The following is a 24,122-nucleotide window of genomic DNA, read 5'->3' on the forward strand; positions in this document are numbered from 1 at the left end:
TGTCACTTCAGCTGAAAGACTCGTGAATGTGAATATCGCTTGAGCTCGGCAAAGACGGGAAAATTTAAGGCTGGTTCATGTCCTGTGACCTTGCTCTTCAGGCCGTAGGTCAAAGGTCAAGTTCCTGCGGGCACCATGGGGCCTCGTCACGGCAAATGCAGAGGTATGACAAATTTGCAGCCAAAGGGCGAATGGTATTTGATCCCCACCTCCTGGAACACCTGACGGGGCAGACCGATGTCGCACAGGTAGACGCGGCCGGCTCCTTCTGACAAGGGGAGGGGCAGGCCGAGAGAGAGAGACCACTTGGCTTCCACTGCGTGCACCTGTCCGCTCACCGGGGGGTCAATGCTTAGCACGGGAGCCCGGTTCTGATTGGCCCAGTCGGCCGCTGCTCGATACCAAGGTTGGTCCCTCAGGAAAGCATTCTCATGGCAGTCCAAACAGTTGATGACCAGGTCAACTGGGGTATCAGGCAGGTCTGAGACAACAGTAGTGAAAATGTTTATTGTTTTCATTGATGATGTATGCATAAATGTGAAGTGTTTCATACAGCAAACTACAAAATCCTCTGACCAATACGCACAACCACCTCGCTGCCAAAACCCTCTTCAAAAACTGAACAAAACCGAAATTCAACAACGGAAACTGAACACCAAAATAATAATAATAATAATAATATTTATTTAGAGCCCAATATCACTATTTATAGTCTCAAAGGGCTTTACATGTCTATAACAAAGTCAAATCAAAATTATATCATGCATATATTTGAGAAAATAGATAAGTCTTTAGTCTTGTTTTAAAGGTACTAAGAGAGTTTGCTTCTCTAACTTCTTTAGGTAAACCATTCCAAAGGAAGGGAGAGCGGTAGGAAAAGGCTCGGTTGCCAGCGGACTTCTTTTTAACTACTGGAATAACTAATAATCCAGAATCTTGAGAGTGCAGGGTGTGAGGTGGGTTATAGGATGTAATTAAGCCAGACAGGTAGGAAGGCGCAAGCCCATGTAAAATTTTATATGTTAATAAGAGGACCTTAAAATCTGCCCTTGCATGAATTGGGAGCCAATGAAGGGAAGCCAGGACAGGGCTAATGTGATCAAACTTCTTCGTTCGGGTCAGAATTCTAGCAGCAGCATTCTGGACCAGCTGAAGACTATTGGTACTAGAGCCAGGCAGGCCAGAGTAAAGAACATTGCAGTAATCGAGGCGAGACATGACAAATGCGTGAACAATGGTTTCTGCATCAGCTATACTTAGAAAGGGCCTAATTTTAGCAATGTTACGGAGGTGATAAAGGCAGTTTTGCTTGTGTTCTTGATATGAGTGACTAGCGAGAGACTAGAGTCAAAAATCACACCAAGGTTCTTAGCTGAAGAGTTTTGAGAGATGATGCAGTTGTCAAAATTTAGAGTTAGATCACTAAAAAGATCCTTATGCGTAGGGGGACCAATGACCAGCATTTCAGTCTTGCCTGCGTTAAGCATCAGGAAATTTGAAGACATCCAACCCTTAATAGCACAAAGACATGCCTCAAGGTTAGCCAATTCAGAGCGGTCATTATGCTGGATAGGTAGGAAAATCTGAGTATCATCAGCATAACAATGGAAGTTAATGTTGTAACTACGAATAATGTCACCCAAAGGGAGCATGTAAATAGAGAATAGAAGAGGGCCAAGGACTGATCCCTGAGGAACACCATAGTTAAGCTTGTGGTATTCAGAGGTCACATTATTATAGTGGACACTATAATAATGAAAAGTGAACCTCAAGGTGCTTCAGAAGCAGAGCAGAGTTTCTTGTTACTACCTTTGACACTGGAGACCTGTTTGCCATCCGTCTTGCTGAAGAGAGTAAGTTCGTTGGTCACTGCGTCCAACATCTTGACAAAGTTGGGCAGGAAGAGGATGACCTCCACCTCGTGGTTGGCCAGGTGTCGCCCGCAGCTGATGCCCTGGGCTCCCTGCACGTGGGGGCCGCACAGCAGGGCCACGGTTGGCCTCTGGTGGACATTCTTGGGTGTAAGCCTGCCAACACACCGCCATGGAGAAGGAGACAAACACAAACACAGACCAAAGACTACGTAAATACACACATAACAAACACAATTATCATAAGGCAGAGTTTTCTCCTTCCTCTGTCACACGGCCACATACCTGTTGGGCCCTCCCAAGAGCGTGAGGGCCATCTGACTGGCACACACTCCGGTCATCTCCAGCCGACGCTCCAGAGAAAGGCCGTGACGCTCGGCCACGCTCAGCAGACGCTTATGTAGCTCATAGGAGATACTGGGAACCACAAGCCCTGAGTCTTAAGACACAGAGAGACGGAAAGACAAAGGCCTTCTTGTCAGGTTTCAGCAGTCATTGATACATGACTCTTTCAGTCTTTAACTGGGATCCATGAGACTCATTGTGTAGCTGAACTGGGGGAATCAATGAAATGACAATAATGTCTGAGGGATGATTAAAAACCGGGTAATTTAACAAATCCAAAACTGGGGAGGAAAAAATTGTTGACAGACAAACATTTTCTTCTATTCACTGATTCCTTTTCTATGTCAACTGCCCTTTTATATCACAGACTCTGATTCCCTGATGCACCCTCTTAATTACCTTCTCTGACAATTACCTAAAACACTTACCAGTGCAGTACTCCTTCGCTCCAGGCTGAGGCACTGTAATCTGTCTATACACAACAGGCTTGCCTTCTAGAATGTTCTCGTCGTGACGGTAACGAGACGGGGTTTGCTCTCCGGGTGTTCCACGCGACCGCGCCCCGTTCCCTCGCCGTTCAGACGTGTCAATCTGAGAGAAGACAGCTGCTTTGTCGAAGAGCGCCAGGTTCCCTTCAAAATCAAAGTCCTCGTCCAGGCCGTCGTCCATGCCATCCCCAAAACACTCGTCGTCTTTGTTCTTCATTACGCTTCCATTCTTCATCCCATTCTTCTTTGGAGTGGCTTGATTTGGGCCACGGCAGCTGGAGGACCCTACAGAGGAACAGGATAGCGACAGAAACATAGGAACATCTTAGAACATGAACATACACCCCCACACACACACACATATATATATATACATATACCATCTGAGCAAGACAAATATATGCCAGTTTTTGTGTTGTTCTCAGTTTTACTGCTCAAGTTTCTCCTCTTTCATACATGAATGTACTATAACGTATCCAGGACAAATTTAATTCTCTGAGAGTCAGATAAAACTAATGTGAAATTACACATGCTAAGCCTCATTTAATTTCTTCCTGAAAAACTACTCCAGACCTCCTACAGATTGAAGTGTGTACACTTACGTCACCGAGTAAACAATTAACTGATCTTATTTAAACATTCTCAGGACAGCTTTACTTAAAGGCTGCTACCACATACCAAGCGATCTGTTCCCCAATTTGGTTGTCCACTGATATTGTTTGGTTCTCCACAAAAAAAAAAAAAAGAAAGGAAAACCGAACAATATATTTTATACTAATACTATAACTACAATAAACCAAGCTTGTACTTTCCACTATTTCTTCAGTCGTGTTGCAACAGTATTACAGTTCAATTAAACCAGTAATTACTGATTAACTACCACCACTGCAGTAAGAGGCAGAGCAAAACATGCTCCGTGTTCTTTGTCATTTCCCAAGGTAAGGCTCCAGACATCAAAACAGAGTTCAATAGAATGGGATTCTATTCAGACTGACCTTATGGCAAATACACTTGGGAATGAATCCAGAAATTTTCATTACAAGCCTACAACCAACGTCGAATGTCTTCTGAAGGCACACAGTGGATTACTCACAGGAATTGTGTCTCCGTCTGAAGCCTTTACTCTGGCCAGACATGTCCACGTGGCGTTCTCCGTAACTTTTTGAGCAGTGCTGCAGTGGAGAAGCTCCTCCCTCCTGCGTCTTGAGTTCAGGTTTTCCGGGCACGTTAACCGGAGCACTGTTTACAGGGGCGATGCTGGCCTTACTGCCATGCCCTCCGCGTACAGCCGAGCTGGAACTGGAGTCAGCTATGCTGCGCTGCATAATCCCGTTCCCACTTGATCCATTCCGAATGTCCAAGATCTTAAGTTCTTTGATGTCCATTGCACTGTTATGTCAGAGGAAAAGACAAAAACAAAAGATTAATGATGCGAAGAGTTGTTTCTGTTTACTAGTTATGTATGCACTAGGGATGTCCCGATCAAGTCTTTTTGCCCCTGATCCCGATCTGAGTCATTTATTTTCCTAGATAATACAGTTGCACAGTGCACATTTCATGTACATTAAAGGTATTAAAATCAATTCAGTGTATATGATTGACAGTTGAATAGCAATGCATTAAAAAAATTGCCTGCATCCAAGCTATTGCTTTCTGTTTTAGTTTTAGTTTTACAAAATAACAACGTAAGCCTTGTTGTAAAGCTCAGGTGGGGCAGTGTCTGAAATGTAGTGTCGAGAGGGTAGGGCGTACCATGGCTCCCAAAGCCCCAAAAAAAGACGGCGAAAACCTGAGGTGCATTCAATTAGCAAAGACAGGCAAACATTCGAGAACATTTTCAATCAGTTTTTCATTTGCTTTGAGTTCACTGTGAGCGTTTGCGAACACACACAAATGGTCTGACTAGGTAGTGTTTGGCGAATAAGCATGGACGCTGGACTAAGGGAGATGTGTGCCCAGATGGGAGTTATACCAGAAAATATACGTAAGTATTCGCTTTTATTTAATCTCCTTACAATAACTTTTTGGCCTTTTTATTAGGTGCCATATCAAAGCGGTAGTAGCCTATTGAACGCAACTCTGTGTTACTGCCGCTTCACGAAATGTGGCAGTAACATTACAAGCGGCTGCTGGACTGCTTTCATTTCCCAATTTAAAATATTTCCACACTGTAGACATTTTAGCCGCGTTCTGCTACAAATTATGCTCTCTGTTTATGACACCTGTGTGACAGCTGGTGTAAAACAAAGGATCAGGCTTGGGGTTGTGCTGAATAAAGCCGATACCAATCAGTTAAAAATGCCTTGATCGGCCCCCATACCGATCTTTGAGATCAGATCGGGACATCCCTAGTATACACACAAAAAATATACAAACAAAGGGACTCTGACACCTGAAAGCACATGAGTAAGGCTGTGCATTACCAAGGAAATGATATTATACATCAAATTAGAGCACCTGAACGTGACTTCTGGAACAGGACACTTGACTCCATTATGAAATGGTTGCCTGAGAGAGATGGTCTGGCTGGACTGATCAACTGACGACACCTCGCCTTGATACACTCCCAGCGTCGCTCCACAGTTAATCGATACAAGACTGCCCAACCAGTCCATGGCCATTCTGTTCAAGAAAATCTGTGAAGAGATTTTTTTTTATTTGTTTTGTTTTGTTTGTCTTTTCAAATTGAAAGCGTGGTGGTGAAAAAGAGAATATATTTATATATAGTGGTGCACTGAACGAGGAACCTCACTCAAAGCTGAGACAAATTTAGAAGTTAACGTAAATTTAAACTTTGAACCGCCCATATTTTGATGCAAGTCTCGGAACGATATATGACCCGTACCAAACAATAAGTACCAAACGCTAACTTATACCTGAAGAGTTGAGTAACATTTGATTTCAAGTTTATTTCCAGGCGTCTGACTAAACAAACAAATATTGAACTTCTACATATTCTAGCACTGAGCTTAAAGTTTAACCAGTTGCGACATGTTATCAGCAAAGCTTACACAGGCTAGCTGTTATCGATAATCATAGTCATATGTGGCTCTGCCAACTTCATTTGACAGCTATCAAAACTTGAGTCTGAGAAAGCACTAAACTCATTTGCGTTAGAACGTGCGGGCGACCCAGCTAACTCATCAGGAGCTAGCTAGCTGTCTGAAAACGACACAAACTTTCAAACATTACATGCGAAAGGTGCAGCTAGCCATAAGGGACAAATATCGTTGAGATGTTGGGGCCAAATATATCCAAAACAAACATCAAAAAGTTACATTTTTATTACAATATAAACTGTATTCACAAAACTGATAACACAGAGACAGCGAGCTAACTAAAAAGCGATTACATTTTTAATCTAACCTTCGATTCCGACAAGCTCGCTAGCTTAGCCGGCTACCTGTTAATAAATATGGATGCTAGAAAGCTAACGTTAACAGCTGAGGCAGTGTTCTTCGATTCAGCGAGAATTAACATACCTGTCGTAAGATTCCTACAGATGAATCGTTTCGTGAATTGGGGTCACGCGCCTTTTCGAATAATGTGAAAAGAAATAATATTGTAGATGGATTTCACGCTCTCGTCTACTTCAGCAAGTTATCTTAATCAGAATAGGTGAGAACGAGGAGAAAATGGTATAACCCCCATACACAGTACAAGCATCGACAAATACCATTTCCGGTAAAAAAAAAAAAAAAAAAGGAGTCATCAAATCTTCAAAATAAAAGCCCAAACTTTGACGAGTTTTGTTGGGTATAAACTCATGGAGTTTGTTTACCTATTTACTCTAGCTTTATTTACAACAAATAAAAACTATTTTGGTCATTAATTTGAACTCTTGTGGGCACTTCTAACAGACACTTCTCAGTTCTAGTGTGTGATCTGCCTTATTTTATTCCAACTCACATCAATAGGCTCAGGAGGATCTAAAAAATCTCTATTTCTGTGTTAAGCTCTTTTACAATTTTGTCACTTGTATTATAAGCAACCAATATGCTGATGCCTATCACTATTTTTTTTTCATTTCAAAAACTATATGCAAAAATGGAGGAACTCTCAATTATTTGAAGGTGGACACATCTGAGATATGTCAGAGGTATTTGGGAAGTGTACTCTGGAGTTTGAGACATGCAAAGGCAAGACTGTAAGACTTTTATATCAGCTTTTATAAAATGAGGTTGAAATCATTATCCACATTATCAAGTGTGTCCAGGGAGCGAGAGATACAGTCCATTCAGAAGAAATATAAAGACAACAAATCACATTGGCTGTAGATGTCTGCAAAATCGATTATAATCTAAGTGATTATATAATATAAGATAAGAAATGATGAATATATAGCAATCAGTTGTGGAACTGATTGAACATGGGAGAATCAATGCAACTCAACCTAAACAAGGGATTTGAACCCAAGCCTCAGGAAAATGATAGAAAGTATGACCACATTTTTTATTTACTGTAAGGATTGTGTATATCCATCTATATATGTGTGGCAAAAAGTGGTAATGATGTGTGCCCACTTCGGCTGATTGAGGACCCGGCGTGCGGCAGCATTTTGAATCAAGTGGAGGAATTTGGTGGTGCATGTTGGTAGACCTGCCAGCAGAGAGTTGCTGTAGTCCAGATTGAAGATGACTAGTGAAATGAATATATTTCATACCGATACTGTAACTGCAGTTTGGCTGCATCCTCTGACAGATATGATTTCCCTAATGTCATACGGAGTGAACCTGCAGGATCTGAAGATCACTGCAATGTGGTCATTTAGCGTCAGCTGGTCGTCAATCATAACTCCTAGATTTCTGGCGGACTTGGACTGTGGGAGCGAGGAAGAGCTGAGCTGGACGGTGATGTGATGTGATGTGATGTGATGTGATGCGATGCGATGCGATGCGATGCGATGCGATGCGATGTGATGTGATGTGATGTGATGCGATGTGATGGGATGTTGTGGGATGGGATAGGATGGGATGACCAGGAGTTCCATTTTAGAAAGGTTGAGCTGGGGGTGGTATTCTTTCATACAGGCTGCAAAGTCTGTGTAGCATGCAGAGATGCGAGCCGAGATAGAGGTATCCTCTGGAGGGAAGGACAAGTAGAGCTGGTTGTGATCAGCGTAGCAGTAGTACGAGAAGCTGTGCCGCTGGATGACACAGCCCTGTGAGGTGTTCCAAGCACCAATCCTTGAGGCACGTCCGCTTTAGATACCGTACCTTTCCACAATCCCCTTTAGGTTCTTCCTGAGAGGTAGGAGTCAGACCACCTGAGTGATTTCCCTTTGATACCTAGGTCATAGAGTGTGTCCAAGGGGATCTGGTGGTCGACAGTGTCGAAGGCTGCAGACTGGTCTAGAAGAATGAGGACTGATGACTTGGAGGTTGCCCTTGCTGCCCGCAGGCCGTCCACAACCGAGAGCAGGGCAGTCTCTATCAAATGACCATTCTCAAAGCCAGACAGCACAGGATTCAGCAGGTTATTATGTATCAGAACGTAGTTAATCTGGTTGAAGACAGCTCCTTCAAGAGTTTTACATAGAAGTGGAAGGAGAGAGACTGGTCCATAGTTCTCTAAGTGATAGAGTAAGTGTTGGTTTCTTGAGCTTTGGAGTACCCCAAGCCTACTTTAAAATGATGGGAATTGTACCTGTCATGAGTGATGCACTGATGATGTGAGTGAGCAGGGAGAAGTGTGGGGGAGATGGCTTGAGGAAAGTGAGAGGGAATGAGGTCTTAGAGGCAGGTCGTGGGTCTGTTAGCAAGAAGTTTGGAGAAGTCTGTGACAGTGAAAGGGGAGGATGTAGAGAGTGCAATGCTGCTTGTGGGAGGTGAGAAAGAGTACATGTGTGGTGAGGAGAACTGGCTGCTGTTGGTAGCCACCTTCTCTTCAAAGAAAGTGATCTGCAGAAAGAGAGCTGTGTGGTGGAGCTGCAGGAGGGTTGAGGAGAGTGCTGAAAGAGGAAAAGAGCTTATGTGAGTCTGTAGTGTTGGCGATTTTGTTCTGGTAATAAGAAGCTGAGGCAAGTGCAATATTAGTAGAAAAGGGTGATGAAAAAGACTGAGACTCATTTCAGTCAGTAGTCTTTCTAGATTTACACCATCTTCTCTCAGCTGCCTTGAGTTTGGTCTGCTGGCTGTGGAGAGCATTAGGAAGCCAGGGGTCTGAGGGAGCTATGCGTGATGGTCTGGATGTAAGTGGACAGAGGCAGTCAAGGCAGGAGGTTAGGGTGGAGCAGTGTGTCTGTTGCGGTGATCACGTTGAGTGAGGAAAACTGGAGGCGAGGCTGTAGGTGATGAAGGGAGACAGACAGTAAATATAATGAAGAAGTGATCAGATGTGTGTAGGGGACTGACCTGGGGGTTATGAGTGGGTTATGAGACATACAATTACATGACAAGATGATGTTCAGTTGGTTTCCAGCTATGTGCATGTCTGGGGTGTGAAGCTGTCTGAGATCAAATGAGATCAGCAGGGAGAGATCATCAGTGACTTGTGGTTTGTCTAGGTATATGTTCAGATCACCGAGGATAATGAGTATGCTGCTATCTTCTGGAATGGATGACAGCAGCAAGTCCACTTCCTCAGCAGGAAGATGACAAAAATGTCAATTTTGAGAGGGGTAGTGACTTTAACAGCATGGTATTCAAATGAAGTGATATTGTGTTGAGAGGAGATGGGCAAGAATTTCCAGCGCTTAGAAATGAGCAAACCTGTTCTTCTTCCTCATCCATAAGAATGTGGAGTGTGGGAGAAGGAGAAATTTGTAGAGAGTTTGTTGTTAATATTCACACCAATAGCTGCATGTTTTTTTCAAGCTTCTTAAAACTGGACAGTACTGGGGTACAGTTTGCCAAACCACTGTGCAAACCACAATCACTGTTAAAGAAATGTAACACCGAATAGTGACAACCTACAACCTGCCTAGACAAGAAGACCACCCCTGCTGACATGAGCTGTCACATCATGGGAGCAGGTGGGATAGCATTTTTTTTCCCAATCCCCACCATATTCCCCTTTAGGGACACGCACACAAAGGGGGCACTTGAACTTTCACACTGCCTCATCACACAAGCCTATTCTTAGGAGCCACTGCCAGCATCAAATCAACACCATCAAAGGCTTTTGACAAATTTATCAAAAGAAGGAGAGAAAGAAGAAACAAAACAAACAAACAAACAAAAAAAGCCCCACAGCCAGCTTCCCAGCATTCCCCGCGGCACACAGAAGAAGGCGTGACCTAAAGCGAGACAGATTCTGAGAGGCTGATTACAAGGCCATGCTACATACATGTGCCCCCGCATCTTTATTGTTCTTGCTGGGCTAGCCCTCCTGAACTTTGTGCAGGCTAAGATTTTGGCATTTGTTACTTGAAAAGGCAATGGTGAGAAGATTTAGTCACATTGCTCAACAGACAAGTGACTTATTTTCAGGTGTGCCCCATGACTGCCCCACACTGAAGAAACCCGCCGGCACAACAATGCCATTCGTCTGCTGGACATGAGAGTTACAAATACTGCCTGCACAAAAGTTAAGGGGGGAGGGACAGCCCAGCAATTACAGTAAAGATACAGGGGCCCACGTATACAGCGTAGCTTTGTGATCTGATTGGGCCAGATGGCAAGACTCCCATTTAACAAGAAAACCACACACTTGTGGCAAGACATCTTCTCAGCTTGCTCACATTGCCAAGCAAGTTAAAAGAAAGTCTCACAGTCACCTCTCTATAATGCTCTAAAGCACCCCCAGGAGACCTGGAGCCATGGGAAGAATGGCTACTACACTGCTGCTTTCTGACACCTAAGGCTGTTTCTGCCTTGGAAGAACCTCTAAGGATGCAGAGAGTTGATTTAAGTACCTTTCCAGGGAACTCCTCAAAGTACAACAAAAGCAATGGCAATAATATTTATTTATAATTGCCCCCCCCCCCCAAAAAAAATCCCTCCTAAATGACAAGAACCCAAACTTGGACACAAGCAGACAGGCACCACAGGATGCTTTCGTTTGGTGCGGTTCGAAACTTCACGGTAGCAAGCCACACACGGCCCTTCCGAGGTTTTTCTGCTTTCCTCGAGTTTGCCATCACTTTCTATCCTTTCTCTTTACTTTGAGGGCTAACACTTATAACAACAGACACCCCCTCTGTGTTAGGGTGGAGGGTGTCGCCATTGCCCACAATGCAATTTCCCAGCATCCCAAGCCATGTCCAAATGCAACACAAGGGAAGGTTGTCTCTAAAGCTCATCAATCAACCCACGGTTTGCACAACTGCTTTGGATTTCTATGGTAGATAGTAAATGCCACTGGCAATCTCTTCCTATGTTTGCAACCTACAAATACTGTCAGGCCACATTGTGTTTTCCTGAGGATTTGTTTGTGTTGTCCCGTGTGTCGTAGCATTGAGCAATAACCAAATCAGGGAAAGCCGCAAAGCAGGCTGAAACGTCTGTCAGTTCTGGTTCAGTATATCGTTCTAGTCTGTCAATGCAAACCCATGTCAACAGTGTCCAGACTCAAAGGCAGAGTCGTCTTGTGTGGAGTTCACGAGACAAATCTTTGGTTGTATTAAAACTGAACCACCAATCCCTCTTTGGAGGGCTTTTGGTACTACAAAAAAAATAAAATAAAATAAAATAAAATAAAGCTCACATTCACCTGCAGGTTCTGTCATAGAGTGTGGAAGAGCTTCATCTTCCTATTTGAAGTAGTAACATCTCATACTTAAAGAAATCTTGGTACCACAAAAAAGGAGCAAAGCAAAAAAACATGTTCTTTTTTCTTTCATCCCTCAGATTGCTCTAAATGGCATCACATACCAAACACAATGGTATGAAACTTAATAATTTTGGAATTTGAGTTTACTATAGTTGATTCCAGTAAATCATTACTTGGGGAATCTGTTTGCAATATAAGTAAAATTGTGCTGTCAAAAAAATCAAATTTGTCACAACAGACACTGCGATTTTATTTACTTATTTATTTTACATGACAGTTTCATGGTCTTTCGGCATTGGGATCCAAAAAACTTGTCAGGCTGACGTTATGAGTTCAAATCTAATTTTCCATCCTTGAACTGGTGAGTATATTGTTAATGGCAGAACATTTTCCCTGATGTAAACAAAGCCACATGTCTTCTCCAAGAAAGGCCTCCATCACCTTGTCAGCAGTCTCTGTCTATTATAATTTTAAGTACACTAAATATATTGAAACAAATGTTCTGATAGGTTAACTCTTATTTATTTATATCTTAATATTTTTCTGAAGTTCCGAAGTGCTAAAACTGTCTATTAAAGCTTACTCGTCTCAAACATGACAATGTATAAATTGCTATCCTATCCCGAACATACGTATACCGTAGTTTCGAATTATCGAGCCGCAAAGCTAGCGGAAATGACATCATAAATATTACTTGTCAGGTGACTCCCAGTAAAAATGTCTGCCTTGTGTGTTGTTAATCAGCTTCAAAACACACCCAGGACAAGTAACTTTAATGTTAGAAATTAACATGTAAAAACCGTGACTGTCGTGTGTGCTTTTACGGAAACCGAACACCTTAATATTCTGTATCCATCTATCAACAAAATGTTTTAGAAAGACCCCGAGGAAGAAGTCAATCAGTCACCGCCTCTGAAGAAACCTCTGTCCAGCAAGCTGATAAGTCGTTGATTTGATCATCATTCGGAATTCATGTGCAGCTACAAAAAAAGATTTTTCTCTCTACTACTGCTGGTCTTGTGTCGATAGCTAATCGTTGCAACGTCGCCCAAAATTTCTCAGCTTGCTTAAGTAAAATTAAGCAAATCGCTTTTGTGTAATCGTTAGCAGCACAGCGCTGTCTTGACCGTAGTGTCGGAAATCAACGTTAAAGCTTTAACCATGGATAACACAGCCTCCGGAATGTTCTGCAATAGAATGCTGAGCATGGTAAATTCCGAGGATGTAAACGCCATTATTCAAGCCCAAAGACACATGTGAGTATCCTCTTGTTGATGGTGTCCCGCAGTATCCCCGTGAAAATTCAAAAACTAAATTCAATAAACAGCAAATGCAGTGTGTGAGCTTACGTTGCATTTCATGTAAATACCACGAACTGCTCTCGGACTTGTGTAAGCTATTCCGTATCACAGTATTTCTCGGTTCACTCCTGAAGGATCCCCTAAGATTACATACATATTTGTTTCTCAGGTCTGCACGAGCAAAGCTGATTCAAATGGTTCACTGCTGATTCATCGTTTATTAGATGATCTGTTGGGCCAGCTGTGCCTGTGCAGGCCAAGGGGGTGGGTGGGTTGCACTGGGGGAGTTGATGGCTGGGTTTAGAAACACTGTAATATAAAACAGTTTGCATACCTAAGAGTAATCAATCTATCTTTTCTCACCCAGGCTGGATCGCTTTGAGAAGACTAATGAGATGCTTATAAATTTCAACGGCTTATCCAACGTGCGACTTCAGCAAATGAATGAGCACTTCCTGCTCCACACTCGTACTCTGGTGGAGATGAAGAAGGACCTGGACAGTATCTTCAGACGCATAAGGTGTTATTGATAACCCCTCCCCAAAAAAGAGTTGTATAACACTAAACTTTTAAAAGTCTCTTTGATTTGTGATGGCATGTTCAAAGTTTGGTACATAATACCCGTGGATTGATTCCCTTTTTCATTATATCCTTCAGAGCATTAAAAGGAAAGATTGCCAAACAGTATCCAGATGCCTTTAGCAGTAAGTCTGACTTGAATTGTATCAACATGGTGCTATTTAAGTGAAACAACTGCATCATGAGAAAACAGTGATCTGTTTACCAATCTTATTTTTGCCACAATTAAGTTCAACGCTTACCGTTTCGACTTGTCTTCCGCCCCCAGATGTCCACGAGTCGCCCGTCCTCGAAGACGATGACGACGAGTTCGATCACGTCCCCCCCAGCGTGGCCACCACCGCGACCACCACGGCCACGTCCGAACAAAGCACAGAGTCGTGCGACTCCAGCCCCGATATCATCTCGCCGACAATCAGCCGATGCTCTGAAGAGCTGTCGCAGGAGCAGCCTGACACACCCACCTCTGATGGTGCAGAGAAAGCAGTGTTGCAGGATGAGGGGCCCGACTCAGCTGAAGTGTAGAGCCCTAAACTGGATGCCTCATAGTGATGAATTAGAACAAGTTCATACAATTGTGCGAGAAAGTAGAATGAAATTGGGTTTTGTTTTTTGGGGGTTTTTTTTAAGTTTGCACTTTTTCTGTGCAAATGGTCAGCCATTTGAAACTTTTTTTTTTGCGCTTATTGGTTACTACTATAAAAGTATTGTCCTAACTCCGTGGTTAAAGAAAGAAAAAGTTCATCAGTTTTTTCATTTTTTCACCAGTGTGTGCCTTCCCTTTGAGAGTGTAATATGGGTATATTACCAACCTGAGGCCAAGACTGGAGCAACTGTCTCATTCTGAATTCGTAGATCCATATGACACAGTCAAGTGCAATAAAAGTGTTTACAGGGAGAATATATTACTTTCATTTGTCTCTAAAATATTACGAGTTTGAAAGTTGAAACCATTTGGTGTACTTTGATTTTATTTTCACTAAAGAAGTCTGATGGGTCTACTAGAATTGACAACTAGTGATACTTCTGTAATTATGTAATGAATACATGTTGTCTTGACGTTTTATCCCCCAAAAGGAGTTAAAAAATGATGCCTAGGTTTAATTGAGCCTGTTGAGCATTCCACACTCATGCAGATCACAGCTGCATGTATCTCAGTTATTTTTCAGCAATGTTTTAAGTGAAGAACACAGTTGTGAAAAGATCAAAAATAGATGAACTCTTACTTTAAACACTGAATCCACATAAACAACAACTTGTAAGGAATGTCTTATCACAGAATGAGGTTACATATTTCACAAAATGGCTGTGTTTTGGTCAGACTCCATATTTCAGTGGAAACTTACTGAGGTGGTTACTTTCAGCTGAGAGTCTGATTTAATGATGCTAAACACAGTGAGGTATTGTGATCTTTCAGCTTTTTTTTTGTGTTTGAGGGTATGATTTGTACAAGTATTTATAGAAATGTGCATATTGTGTTTGGATCTGTCCCATGAGGAAGGTCCTTTTGTTTTCAAACAGGTTAATGTGGATTTGTAAATGCGATAGAGAGAAGTGAAAGAGGTGTAGCAACATTTATTTGCACTATTGAAAAATTATTGTTTCTTTTGTTTGTTTTTTAATAAGGTATTTTTCCTATGCATGTGACATTTGCAAAGGACAACAGTTTAAGATTTACAAGTTGTGTTTTTGATCTGTTTAAAAGTGTATATCTTGATTTGGATGGTTGAGGATTTTTTTTTCTTTGTAAAAAAGAAAATTTATTTGACAAACACATTGTTTCTGTTAACCATTTGGCTTTAATGAGCTTGCTTTGGGAAGTGATGTCGCTGTAAAACTTTCCAGTAGGAAAAAAATTGTAGGTGCTTGGAGAAGTGTCTTGAAAGGATGTTGACTAAAGCTATTATGTTAACCTGCCCTAATTTCTGTCACAGCAGTACACCTCTAGACAGGTGCTGAGTCAAGTTTATATGTACGGATTATGAAAATGCTTGAATGCAGAAATGTATAATTAATGGTTTGTTGTTTGGGAGGGCTTGTAAATATAAATAAAATATATTGTGGTTTTATCCACAATGGCACTTCCTGTTGCATTTGTGTAACTCTGTGCAAGTAATGAAGAAGCTGCAAAATTATTTAAGTGTGATTATTAAACAGATTAACAGACAATACTGTTTCCCGGTGTGTCATTGAGAATTCAGCAGGGGGCGCTAAAAAACGAAGTCCTCGTAAGGATTCGTCAGTTCTATGGTGTGAGAGAATAACGTGACGTTGCCGGAACACCTTGTCGGAACTTCTGATGTTTCGGATCTAAGGGAGGCAGCGCTATATTTCTATAGAGGTTACTACTACTTTACAAACTTCAGTGGATAACCCACTGAATGAGAAAGAGTCCCGTGATGTTTTCATTTTGAATCATGGGAAGATGATGGATTTATTTAAACGCTGAACGCCGAATAATGGACGTCTAAAAGCATTTGCAAGGTAAAGATAGATAATATGCAATAGATAACTAGCTAACGCCAACAAAGCAGCTGGTTACCATCGGCAACTTTAAGGTTTAGTTGACTTGCAGCCCCCTTGAATTGTTATTCTCATGTTGAAAGCTGTTGTTGGAATATTCTCAACTCGTCAGCAATATTTCTTGTAGGTTAATGTACGCTGGAACAGTTCACATCGGTTTCACGCACAGCTTAGCGTGTTGACCATGTCGCTGCCCACCTATATCTTACGTTGGCCCACAGCGCTGATATTGGTTACAGTTGAGGATTCCGTTTTCTGTATCTATACACAGATCGCCGATAACGTGACGCAGATCAGAGTTACTGTTTATTTGTGTGTGTGTGTGTGTGTGTGTGTGTGAGTGAGTTAGTGAGAGAGAGAGATGGTGTATGCAAAGGTCAGTGTTCTGTTTTCCTGGCATAAGCATCGCGCGGCATATGTGATAAATCACAGGTTGAGTACATGAGGGAAGAAGCGGAAGATTGCTCTGAAGATGAGGAGACTGTCACGGAAGAAAGCCCTCAATCTCGTGAAGGAACTGGATGCTTTTCCGAAGGTTCCAGAGAGCTACGTGGAGACGACTGCAAGTGGTGGAACTGGTGAGCTTTCTCTATCACTGGAAATTCACGGCATTATTTTATACCATCATATTCCTGAGTTAACACAAAATACACAAAATTTAGGGCTTGTGGCTTAGCTGACTTCATTGGTAACTTCATGACCATTAGGCCTAGTGCCTCAGTAGTGTCTTTGAGTTGACAAGGTCTGTAGGAGCTGACCTCTAAACAGGAAGTTGGTAAAGATCTAGACATATCTATTGCTCAGTAATGTAAACAAATGTTGATAAACATGCTTGTATTAGAGTACAACTAAACCAGTCTGGCGTCTTTTTGTTCGTAATGGAAATAAAAGATCTTCAGCAACGGCGCATTGACAAAGTGGTACTGAAGTAGCCCATTTCTGTTTTTACCACAGTGTCTTTGATTGCCTTCACTGCAATGGCACTGTTGGCATTCTTTGAGTTCTTTGTGTATCGGGACACGTGGATGAAGTATGAGTATGAGGTGGACAAAGACTTCTCCAGGTAGCACATTCACAACCATACCATATTTATTATCCTCTGTGTCAGTCATGGAAATAAGGAGATCATTCTGTATAAACCAAAATGTTCACCTTTGCTCACCTTTGCTTGTTGTTATTTTTTCTCTTGTCTTTTTTCCCTCCTCAGTAAATTAAGAATCAATATTGATATTACAGTTGCCATGAGGTGCCAATGTAAGTATTTTTCTGTAAGATTTCATATATATCCACACACTCTCTACAGTTTATCACTTTGAGGTTACTGTTAAACAAGAACCCTGGATAAGCACAACAAATAAAAGTGCCTATACATGAGAATTTTTAAACTGAGGTATTACCTCAGGCCATTTATCTCACGGCAAACAAAACAGTTACGTTGATGGCTGTGTTGTGATAAGATCTTTCTTTTTGATTTATCTGTATTTGTTTAAAAAAAACAACAACAAGCCTTTGTTGAATGTTTGACTCCAGCCTGAAGCCTCATATCCCAGGTTAAGCTGTTGTGTGTATGTTTGGTCTATAGTTGCGGGTGTGTGCTAAGCTGTTGTGTGAATGTTTGGTGTTTGTAGTTGTGGGTGCGGATGTGCTGGACTTGGCCGAGACCATGGTGGCATCTGACGGCCTGCAGTATGAACCGGTGAGTATGATTATTGAAATAAAAGAACTTGGATCTCTCTGTGAAGACAAGTTTACCTCTGTGTGTGCGTGTGTGTTTGTTGATCTACAACTTTTTGTATCTCTAAACTTTTTTTCCCCCCACTGGTCACTTTACAGGTAGTGTTTGATCTCTCACCTCAGCAGAGACTGTGGCAGAGGTAAATAGGACACAATGCTGTCATTTTAAAAATATGTAATTTATGTCTAAATTCCCCTTGTTTCCACACCTTTATAATAGGCACAGTAACACATTTCTACATTACCACTGGGCTCGAGGTGCACCATTATAACAAAGCTTGACAGATCAGATGCAATAATCTGAATGCAAATCCACTCTAAATAAATAGTTTTTCTTACCATTCCCATGTCATGTTAATGGATGAGCAAGTGTTGTTGTTTTTCTGTAAACTGCACGTTTTCTTTTCAGGACATTGTTGCTCATTCAGAATCGTCTGCGGGAAGAACATTCGCTGCAGGACGTGCTGTTTAAGAACGTCATGAAAGGAGCCCCCACTGCCCTGCCCCCAAGGTCACATTACAGTCACCATCACGTTACAATCACCTCACCATCACAGTCACAGTCAAGAAACATCAGGGGATTTGCTAGCACCAGTGTGATGACAGGCAGAGCAGTAACACTGAGCTGAAAAACACTGAGAGCGAGTGTTATTTGGGAGAAAGTTAGAGGTTTTAAAGAGAGAACGCTTCTTTGTGAGGCTCTCTGAGATCTTGTGATGGTATTTGATTGTCTAGAAGCCATGTGTAAAGGGTTTTGAAAACACTCATTTCACTCTTTCGTATCCTGTTTTTTTCCCCGGTCAGAGAGGACAGTCCTAATCAGCCACTGAATGCCTGCAGGATACACGGTCACCTCTATGTCAACAAAGTGGCAGGGAACTTCCACATTACTGTGGGCAAGTAAGTTTCCCCCCCTCCCGCTCTGCACTAACCGTCACCTCTACACCCTCTGTACGCCATATCTCTGCTGCTTTCAGAGACTTTGGCAACATTTTACACTTCCAGTCGTTTGTGGCCGACGCGTATTCAACACAGTCGTAACTCAAACCCTCAAAGCACTGCTTTGTCATGGCTGAAGATTGGGACACAGGAAATTTTTCTAAACTGTAGGTTTTTGTTTGTGTCTTTGTTAACGCTCTGCAGCGCACGTTTATACTCTGCCCTGGAAAGAGGAAGATAAAGCTGAGTTTTGGTAGTAGGGAAGTGTTATACAAACCAATGTTTTCCGGTCTGGTCTGTTGATTGGGTTCCTGTGTTATGTAGTCTTTGATCATTCGTCCCCAGGGCCATCCCGCATCCAAGAGGCCACGCCCATTTAGCCGCCCTCGTCAGCCATGAAAGTAAGCGAGAGTTGGTATATTTACATTCTCACACACACACACACACACACACACACACACACATAGATATATAGTTGTAGATGAGCATACCTAGACAAATATTACCTGAGACAAACCTTGTTCTTTGTGACAGTGTATTGTATGAGTAAGTGCGTGGACGATTTGTTTTATAGCATATAACTTCTCCCATCGGATTGACCATCTGTCCTTCGGAGAGGAGATCCCAGGCATCCTGAACCCGCTGGACGGCACAGAGAAAGTCTGCACGGACCGTAAGTCAGCTGCTCCTCTTCTTTTTTCCGTCATTTTGTGAAACACATGAGTTGTCCAGGTGTGTAGACCCCCTTACTCCCATATTCTGTCTTTTATCAAAGACCTATCTATGCTACAAAATGAAAAACCAGAGTAAAGGTTATTATTGCGTTTTACTGTTGACAAACAGGCTTATGTTTGTTTGTGTTTCTGACTGCTCTCATTTCTCTTTGTTTTGTTGTCAGATAATCAAATGTTCCAGTACTTTATCACCATTGTGCCCACCAAGCTGCAGACCTACAAAGTGTCAGCTGACACTCACCAGTACTCTGTCACAGAGCGGGTAGGTCACGAGTGAAGGTCACAGGAGGACACTGTGAATAGGGACTGTAGAGAAATGGTTGAGCTTTCAGGTCAGGGGTCAAAGGTCAGGGTCCTATGACCCATGCACCATTTGTGCTCTTGTTGTGTTCCTCTGCGGCTCTTGTGAATTGCTGAATGTTATTGAAACACAATTTTCATGTGAGTTTTATACAAGTTGCATTAACGTTTACCATTCACCATGTTTACTACTATTTTATAAGTCTATATTCTTTTGAAGTTGCTTAATGAAATAGATGTTTAGAGTGAAGTTTTAGTCCGCTCTTTTTAGTTAAGACATTTTAAACGTTTGTGCTCAAGAAATGGGCATAATGTGTAATATTAATATGTAACACTAATCAAAATATCCCTTAAAATATTTTAGATGTTACTGTATCTATGTGTAATGTGACTGATACCAGAGTTTTAGTCACTTAAGAGTTAGTTTGTGTATCGGCAAAGGAAGTCAGCATGTAAAAATGAGCCAGTCATCGTGATGCATAGGGTTTGCCAGGACAATATTGTTCTACAGTATTACTGTTGTTACTGCATCACACATTGCATACATTTCTGTCATTTCTGAAGGCTTCCTTCCCATTTTGAAGCACTTCTTACTTTCCTCTAACCGTGATAATGTTTCGTCCAGTAGCACACAGGTCTTTGCCTGATGAAACAGAGTTTGTATGAGTGGCTTTACTGTCTGTAACTGGGGAGTGCTTGTATGACATACTGGAAACTGAAAGATGTTTTCTGCTGGTTTTGACACAGGAACGCGTGATTAACCATGCTGCAGGCAGCCATGGCGTTTCAGGGATATTCATGAAGTATGACATCAGCTCTCTGATGGTCAAGGTTACCGAGCAACACATGCCGCTCTGGCAGTTCCTGGTTCGGCTCTGCGGCATCATTGGGGGAATCTTCTCCACAACGGGTAAGAGGGCATAACAAGGACATGAGCGATCTTAGCTGCCTCCTTGGCCTCTTTGATTACTATTATTGTCCTTTATGTGGAGATGACCATTAAGAAAACTTGTGGTGCTTTTGGATATGCTATGAGCCCTGTTGTAAGTAATGCATGCTGACCACAAGGTGGCGCCAAAATGAATGACTTAAAACCGCCTTTCTGTTTTACCACCTCTTATTACTAGGGATGATTCACGGCCTTGTAGGCTTTTTTGTGGATGTCATCTGCTGTCGCTTTAGACTGGGAGTTTATAAGCCCAAAGATGTAAGTCCTCTGCGTTCTTTCATTAAGCCTCACGTGAGCAGCTTTTAGACGCAGGTACAGGATTAGGTACAGTGGCGGTATATCCAAGTTACAGACAGAATGTCACTGTTTCAAATGAGTACAATTAATACGTATAAAGCTCCTCTTTCTGACCACTGCAGTTACTGTTTAAGAGCCATTGACCAGATTAACAAAATAGTTCATTAAAATTGCCTTTGTTTGTTAGGCATAATCCACTATCAGTTGTTGGTAATATATCTCTGTCATTGAGAACATGAATGCAAGTTAATATACGAGTCATTTAAAGAGCTGTAAACAGAAGTGTCTCTTTATTCTTTCTCCTGTAGACGAGCCTCCTGGATGGTCACATAAACAGCCGAACGCCGCTCCTCACAGAGAATGGGAGCCACTAACTGGAGCCCATCTGAGTCCATTAACTCTCAACAGTCTCCATAACCCCCCCCCCCACACACACACACACACACTCGCTTTACAAGACCCAGGACACAAGCACAGCATCTTTTCATCAAGCGTTTGTAATGTGTTACCCCAATATTAGTTAGGCTCCTCCATAATCAGTCTGATTCCTTCACCTGAAACAACATCTGAAGCAATCAAAATTACAATGCAATCAAAAATGCAAAACGGAGGAGTCTATGATACCCCTGAGACGTGGCAAAAATAAAAGGTTTTGTGCATTTGGTCAGTATTTTTTATTTTTGCAGCTAATGTCTTTGGCTGTTTGCTGCCATAAATTGCTAATCTAAAATGAGCTTGCCTTTTTAGACAGCTATGTTTTTGGCACATGCAACTCTAAAATAAGAAGAAGAAGAAGAATCCTTCCCCAACTACCATCAGGACTAGCATTTAAGTAGTTAATCAACTACAACTGTTCAAATTTGATGAGACTAGAGGCTGTAATTAAATTATGCTAGATTAAGGAAAGGTTTGCCTTGATATGGTTAGTCCACTCCTGTCTATATCGCGCAAACTACTCAAGGAAACCCACAGACATAAATTGCCACAGTATTATGAATGTCTGGGACATCATTTAGGTATTTTTTTTTAAAAAAAGGCTACTTTCAAAACCATTTTCTCCATCTACTTGACATTCAGTCGATAACATGAAACCCCTCCACTAGAGGGAGCCATTTGCCTCAGGAAGGTTACTGTTGCAAGCAGTGTGTGGCTTATAATGTGCGTGTACCTGTGTATCTGTTTACAGTGATTTATGATTGAATTGTTTTGTGTCTTTTCCCTGAGCCGGTTGGCAAAAGTGCTTTATTTAAAGTAAATTTTACTGATTTGGGTTAAAATAGGGAGTGGGAGAACCCACTCTCTGAAAGTCCACATTACAGATCAAGTAAATGATTGGTGCAGAACCCCGTAGACAAGCTGTCCTTGTCCTAAGTTCTCTTCTTATTGTACTAGAGGTTGTTTTCAATTTAGACTGAAATCCTTGTTAATAAAATGTGACGAACTTGCCTGGTTAAAAACCATCTGATCCCTATTGACATTGAATTGACTGTTGAAAGGTTCTTGCCTTCTATTGGTAACCAAGGGAATATCTTTTGACTTGATATCTATTGTGTTTGTCATCTGTCCATTTGCTAAGTAATTTTCATATCCCCAGTGGTTCTGAACAGTAAACCAGTACTGTACTGATACTGAAACCTTTAACTTAGAGGCACATCCAAACTGAAACACGAATTTATCCAGACACACTAAAACCAGTTCAGAAAGTTCCCAGATTCAGCTGAAATTTTGGTTAAAATGTTTCTGATATAATACCGCTCTTTTTCCCATGACCAGTAATGAGATTATGAATAGACTTGGGACATTTCTCCTGCTCATTGACTCACTGTTTCACATGCACCGTTAAAAAAGACTAAGGCTACCTGCTCCACCTTCCCATCAGTATGCTCCAACAATGTCAAGCATTTCTGCTGCTCATCAGTAAAACACCACTTTTTGTAATAGCAGTTTGATATGGTGTGTATACATATATTAAATAGTTTGTTCATTACAGAAGTTGCATTTTTGGTCTGTTAAAGCATAAGGCATTCCTAATAGTTGGTTTCACTCATTCTGACAGTTGAAGCCACTTGTTCAGGAACTGAAGAGTGTCTACGTCAGTACTAAAAGATTCGTATAGTGAATTCAGCTGAAAAGCAAGCATTGTTGAGGACTGGAACGCACTACTATGTGAAATGTTTTTTTCCCCAAGCGGAATCCACAAAGCTGCTGCACAAGAGCAAATTTAAGGTCCTGCACAGATAGCTTGTTGATGAGCCATCCAAACTACACGGTTGACCCACAGAACACAGCGAGAGACTGTTTTGGTCTCCTATGTTGTTTGTATTTTGCTTGGTTTGGCTTTTTCTCTTTCCAAAGTTGTGAATAAAAGAGCTGGTTCTTTTTTGTGTTTTGTTTCAGCTCAAATTATTCCTCTCTCACCAGATTGTACAGTAAACAATTCATTAGAATTTTCAAAGTCTTTTTCAGTTACTTCATATTACTACTATACGTAAGCTACATTTAAGTCTAGAGAAATACATATAAATATAGACAAAGTCCATACAAATACACAAAGTCTGAAATGTTTGTCTTTATTGACTGGCCAGCCTGTTCAACACTGCTGAGATTGCAACAACAGTGAGAAATGACTAGCTAAACAGCCATTACCCATAAAAGTAATACTATAAGTGAAACAATATGCACCTTTGATCAGATTTACTCGCAACTGTGCTACGCTGACTCTAGCCGACGGCAACTTTCCCTCTAACGTTAAACTATCTTGCCTCTGTTTGTAGAAAGATACACTCCATCGCCTCTCTTAATCTAATCTTAATCTTTAATCTTCAAAATCGTGGAGAAATCATCCGGCAGTGGAGGCCAAAAGAGTAGGTGCCTCGGCATTCCCAGCAATCCTCAAAATGATGACATGCCACCTGTTTGAAATATACTCTGTATCCCTAATTTACTCAAGTAATTCCTTTATAGTAACGCTGGCGACAACTGCTGGAATTCTTTTGCTAAAGGATAAATACCGAAGGAGCAGGTTGGACCGGATTCTTGAGTTATTTTCACTCGAACTCCTATTTCCCCCCAGGGTCCCTAAAAGCGGCATCTTCAATAAAACGCTAAAACGTTTCTTAAACACGTGTAAGAGTACTTATTTGTTTCGACACGAATAAGTGAAAAGCTCCCAAAAATATCTGAGAGACGTTCGCTAAAACTAAACAATTTAACCCCAACGAACAGTATAAATTTGTTTTGTGCTGCATTCGACTTGCTAACGTGTACTCTGAATTGGATGCGACATTTTCAACCGTAACCGTTTTGAGTGCACATTGCTTCACCATCGGTGAATGTGCGCATATTCTTGA

The 24,122-nt window shown here is 41.7% G+C and overlaps 3 protein-coding genes across 3 annotated transcripts; 2 read left to right on the top strand and 1 right to left on the bottom strand.

Annotated features, from left to right (window-relative positions):
- On the bottom strand, positions 1-6,305 carry edc3 (enhancer of mRNA decapping 3 homolog (S. cerevisiae)). The gene is made up of 7 exons (XM_030789764.1): positions 6,187-6,305; positions 5,162-5,340; positions 3,798-4,093; positions 2,645-2,989; positions 2,157-2,310; positions 1,810-2,027; positions 1-481 (listed from the first exon to the last, which is right to left on the bottom strand). Exons 2-7 carry the CDS (start codon positions 5,323-5,325, stop codon positions 147-149), a joined length of 1,512 nt encoding a protein of 503 aa, XP_030645624.1. The 5' UTR covers positions 5,326-5,340; positions 6,187-6,305; the 3' UTR covers positions 1-146.
- Positions 6,306-12,156: 5,851 nt separating this feature from the next.
- kxd1 (KxDL motif containing 1) lies at positions 12,157-13,843 on the top strand. Its single transcript, XM_030789939.1, has 4 exons — positions 12,157-12,672; positions 13,085-13,237; positions 13,375-13,421; positions 13,565-13,843. The coding sequence occupies exons 1-4, from the start codon at positions 12,578-12,580 to the stop codon at positions 13,819-13,821; spliced, it is 552 nt and encodes a 183-aa protein (XP_030645799.1). The 5' UTR covers positions 12,157-12,577; the 3' UTR covers positions 13,822-13,843.
- Positions 13,844-15,605: 1,762 nt separating this feature from the next.
- ergic2 (ERGIC and golgi 2) lies at positions 15,606-22,276 on the top strand. Its single transcript, XM_030789859.1, has 14 exons — positions 15,606-15,780; positions 16,252-16,397; positions 16,774-16,882; positions 17,027-17,073; positions 17,448-17,515; positions 17,653-17,693; positions 17,963-18,064; positions 18,358-18,453; positions 18,838-18,893; positions 19,067-19,165; positions 19,391-19,488; positions 20,274-20,436; positions 20,654-20,733; positions 21,081-22,276. The coding sequence occupies exons 2-14, from the start codon at positions 16,292-16,294 to the stop codon at positions 21,144-21,146; spliced, it is 1,131 nt and encodes a 376-aa protein (XP_030645719.1). The 5' UTR covers positions 15,606-15,780; positions 16,252-16,291; the 3' UTR covers positions 21,147-22,276.
- Positions 22,277-24,122: the final 1,846 nt, after the last annotated feature.

This window comes from Chanos chanos, chromosome 1, assembly GCF_902362185.1.
Source record: "Chanos chanos chromosome 1, fChaCha1.1, whole genome shotgun sequence".
In the NCBI taxonomy this organism is placed as follows: Eukaryota; Metazoa; Chordata; class Actinopteri; order Gonorynchiformes; family Chanidae; genus Chanos; species Chanos chanos.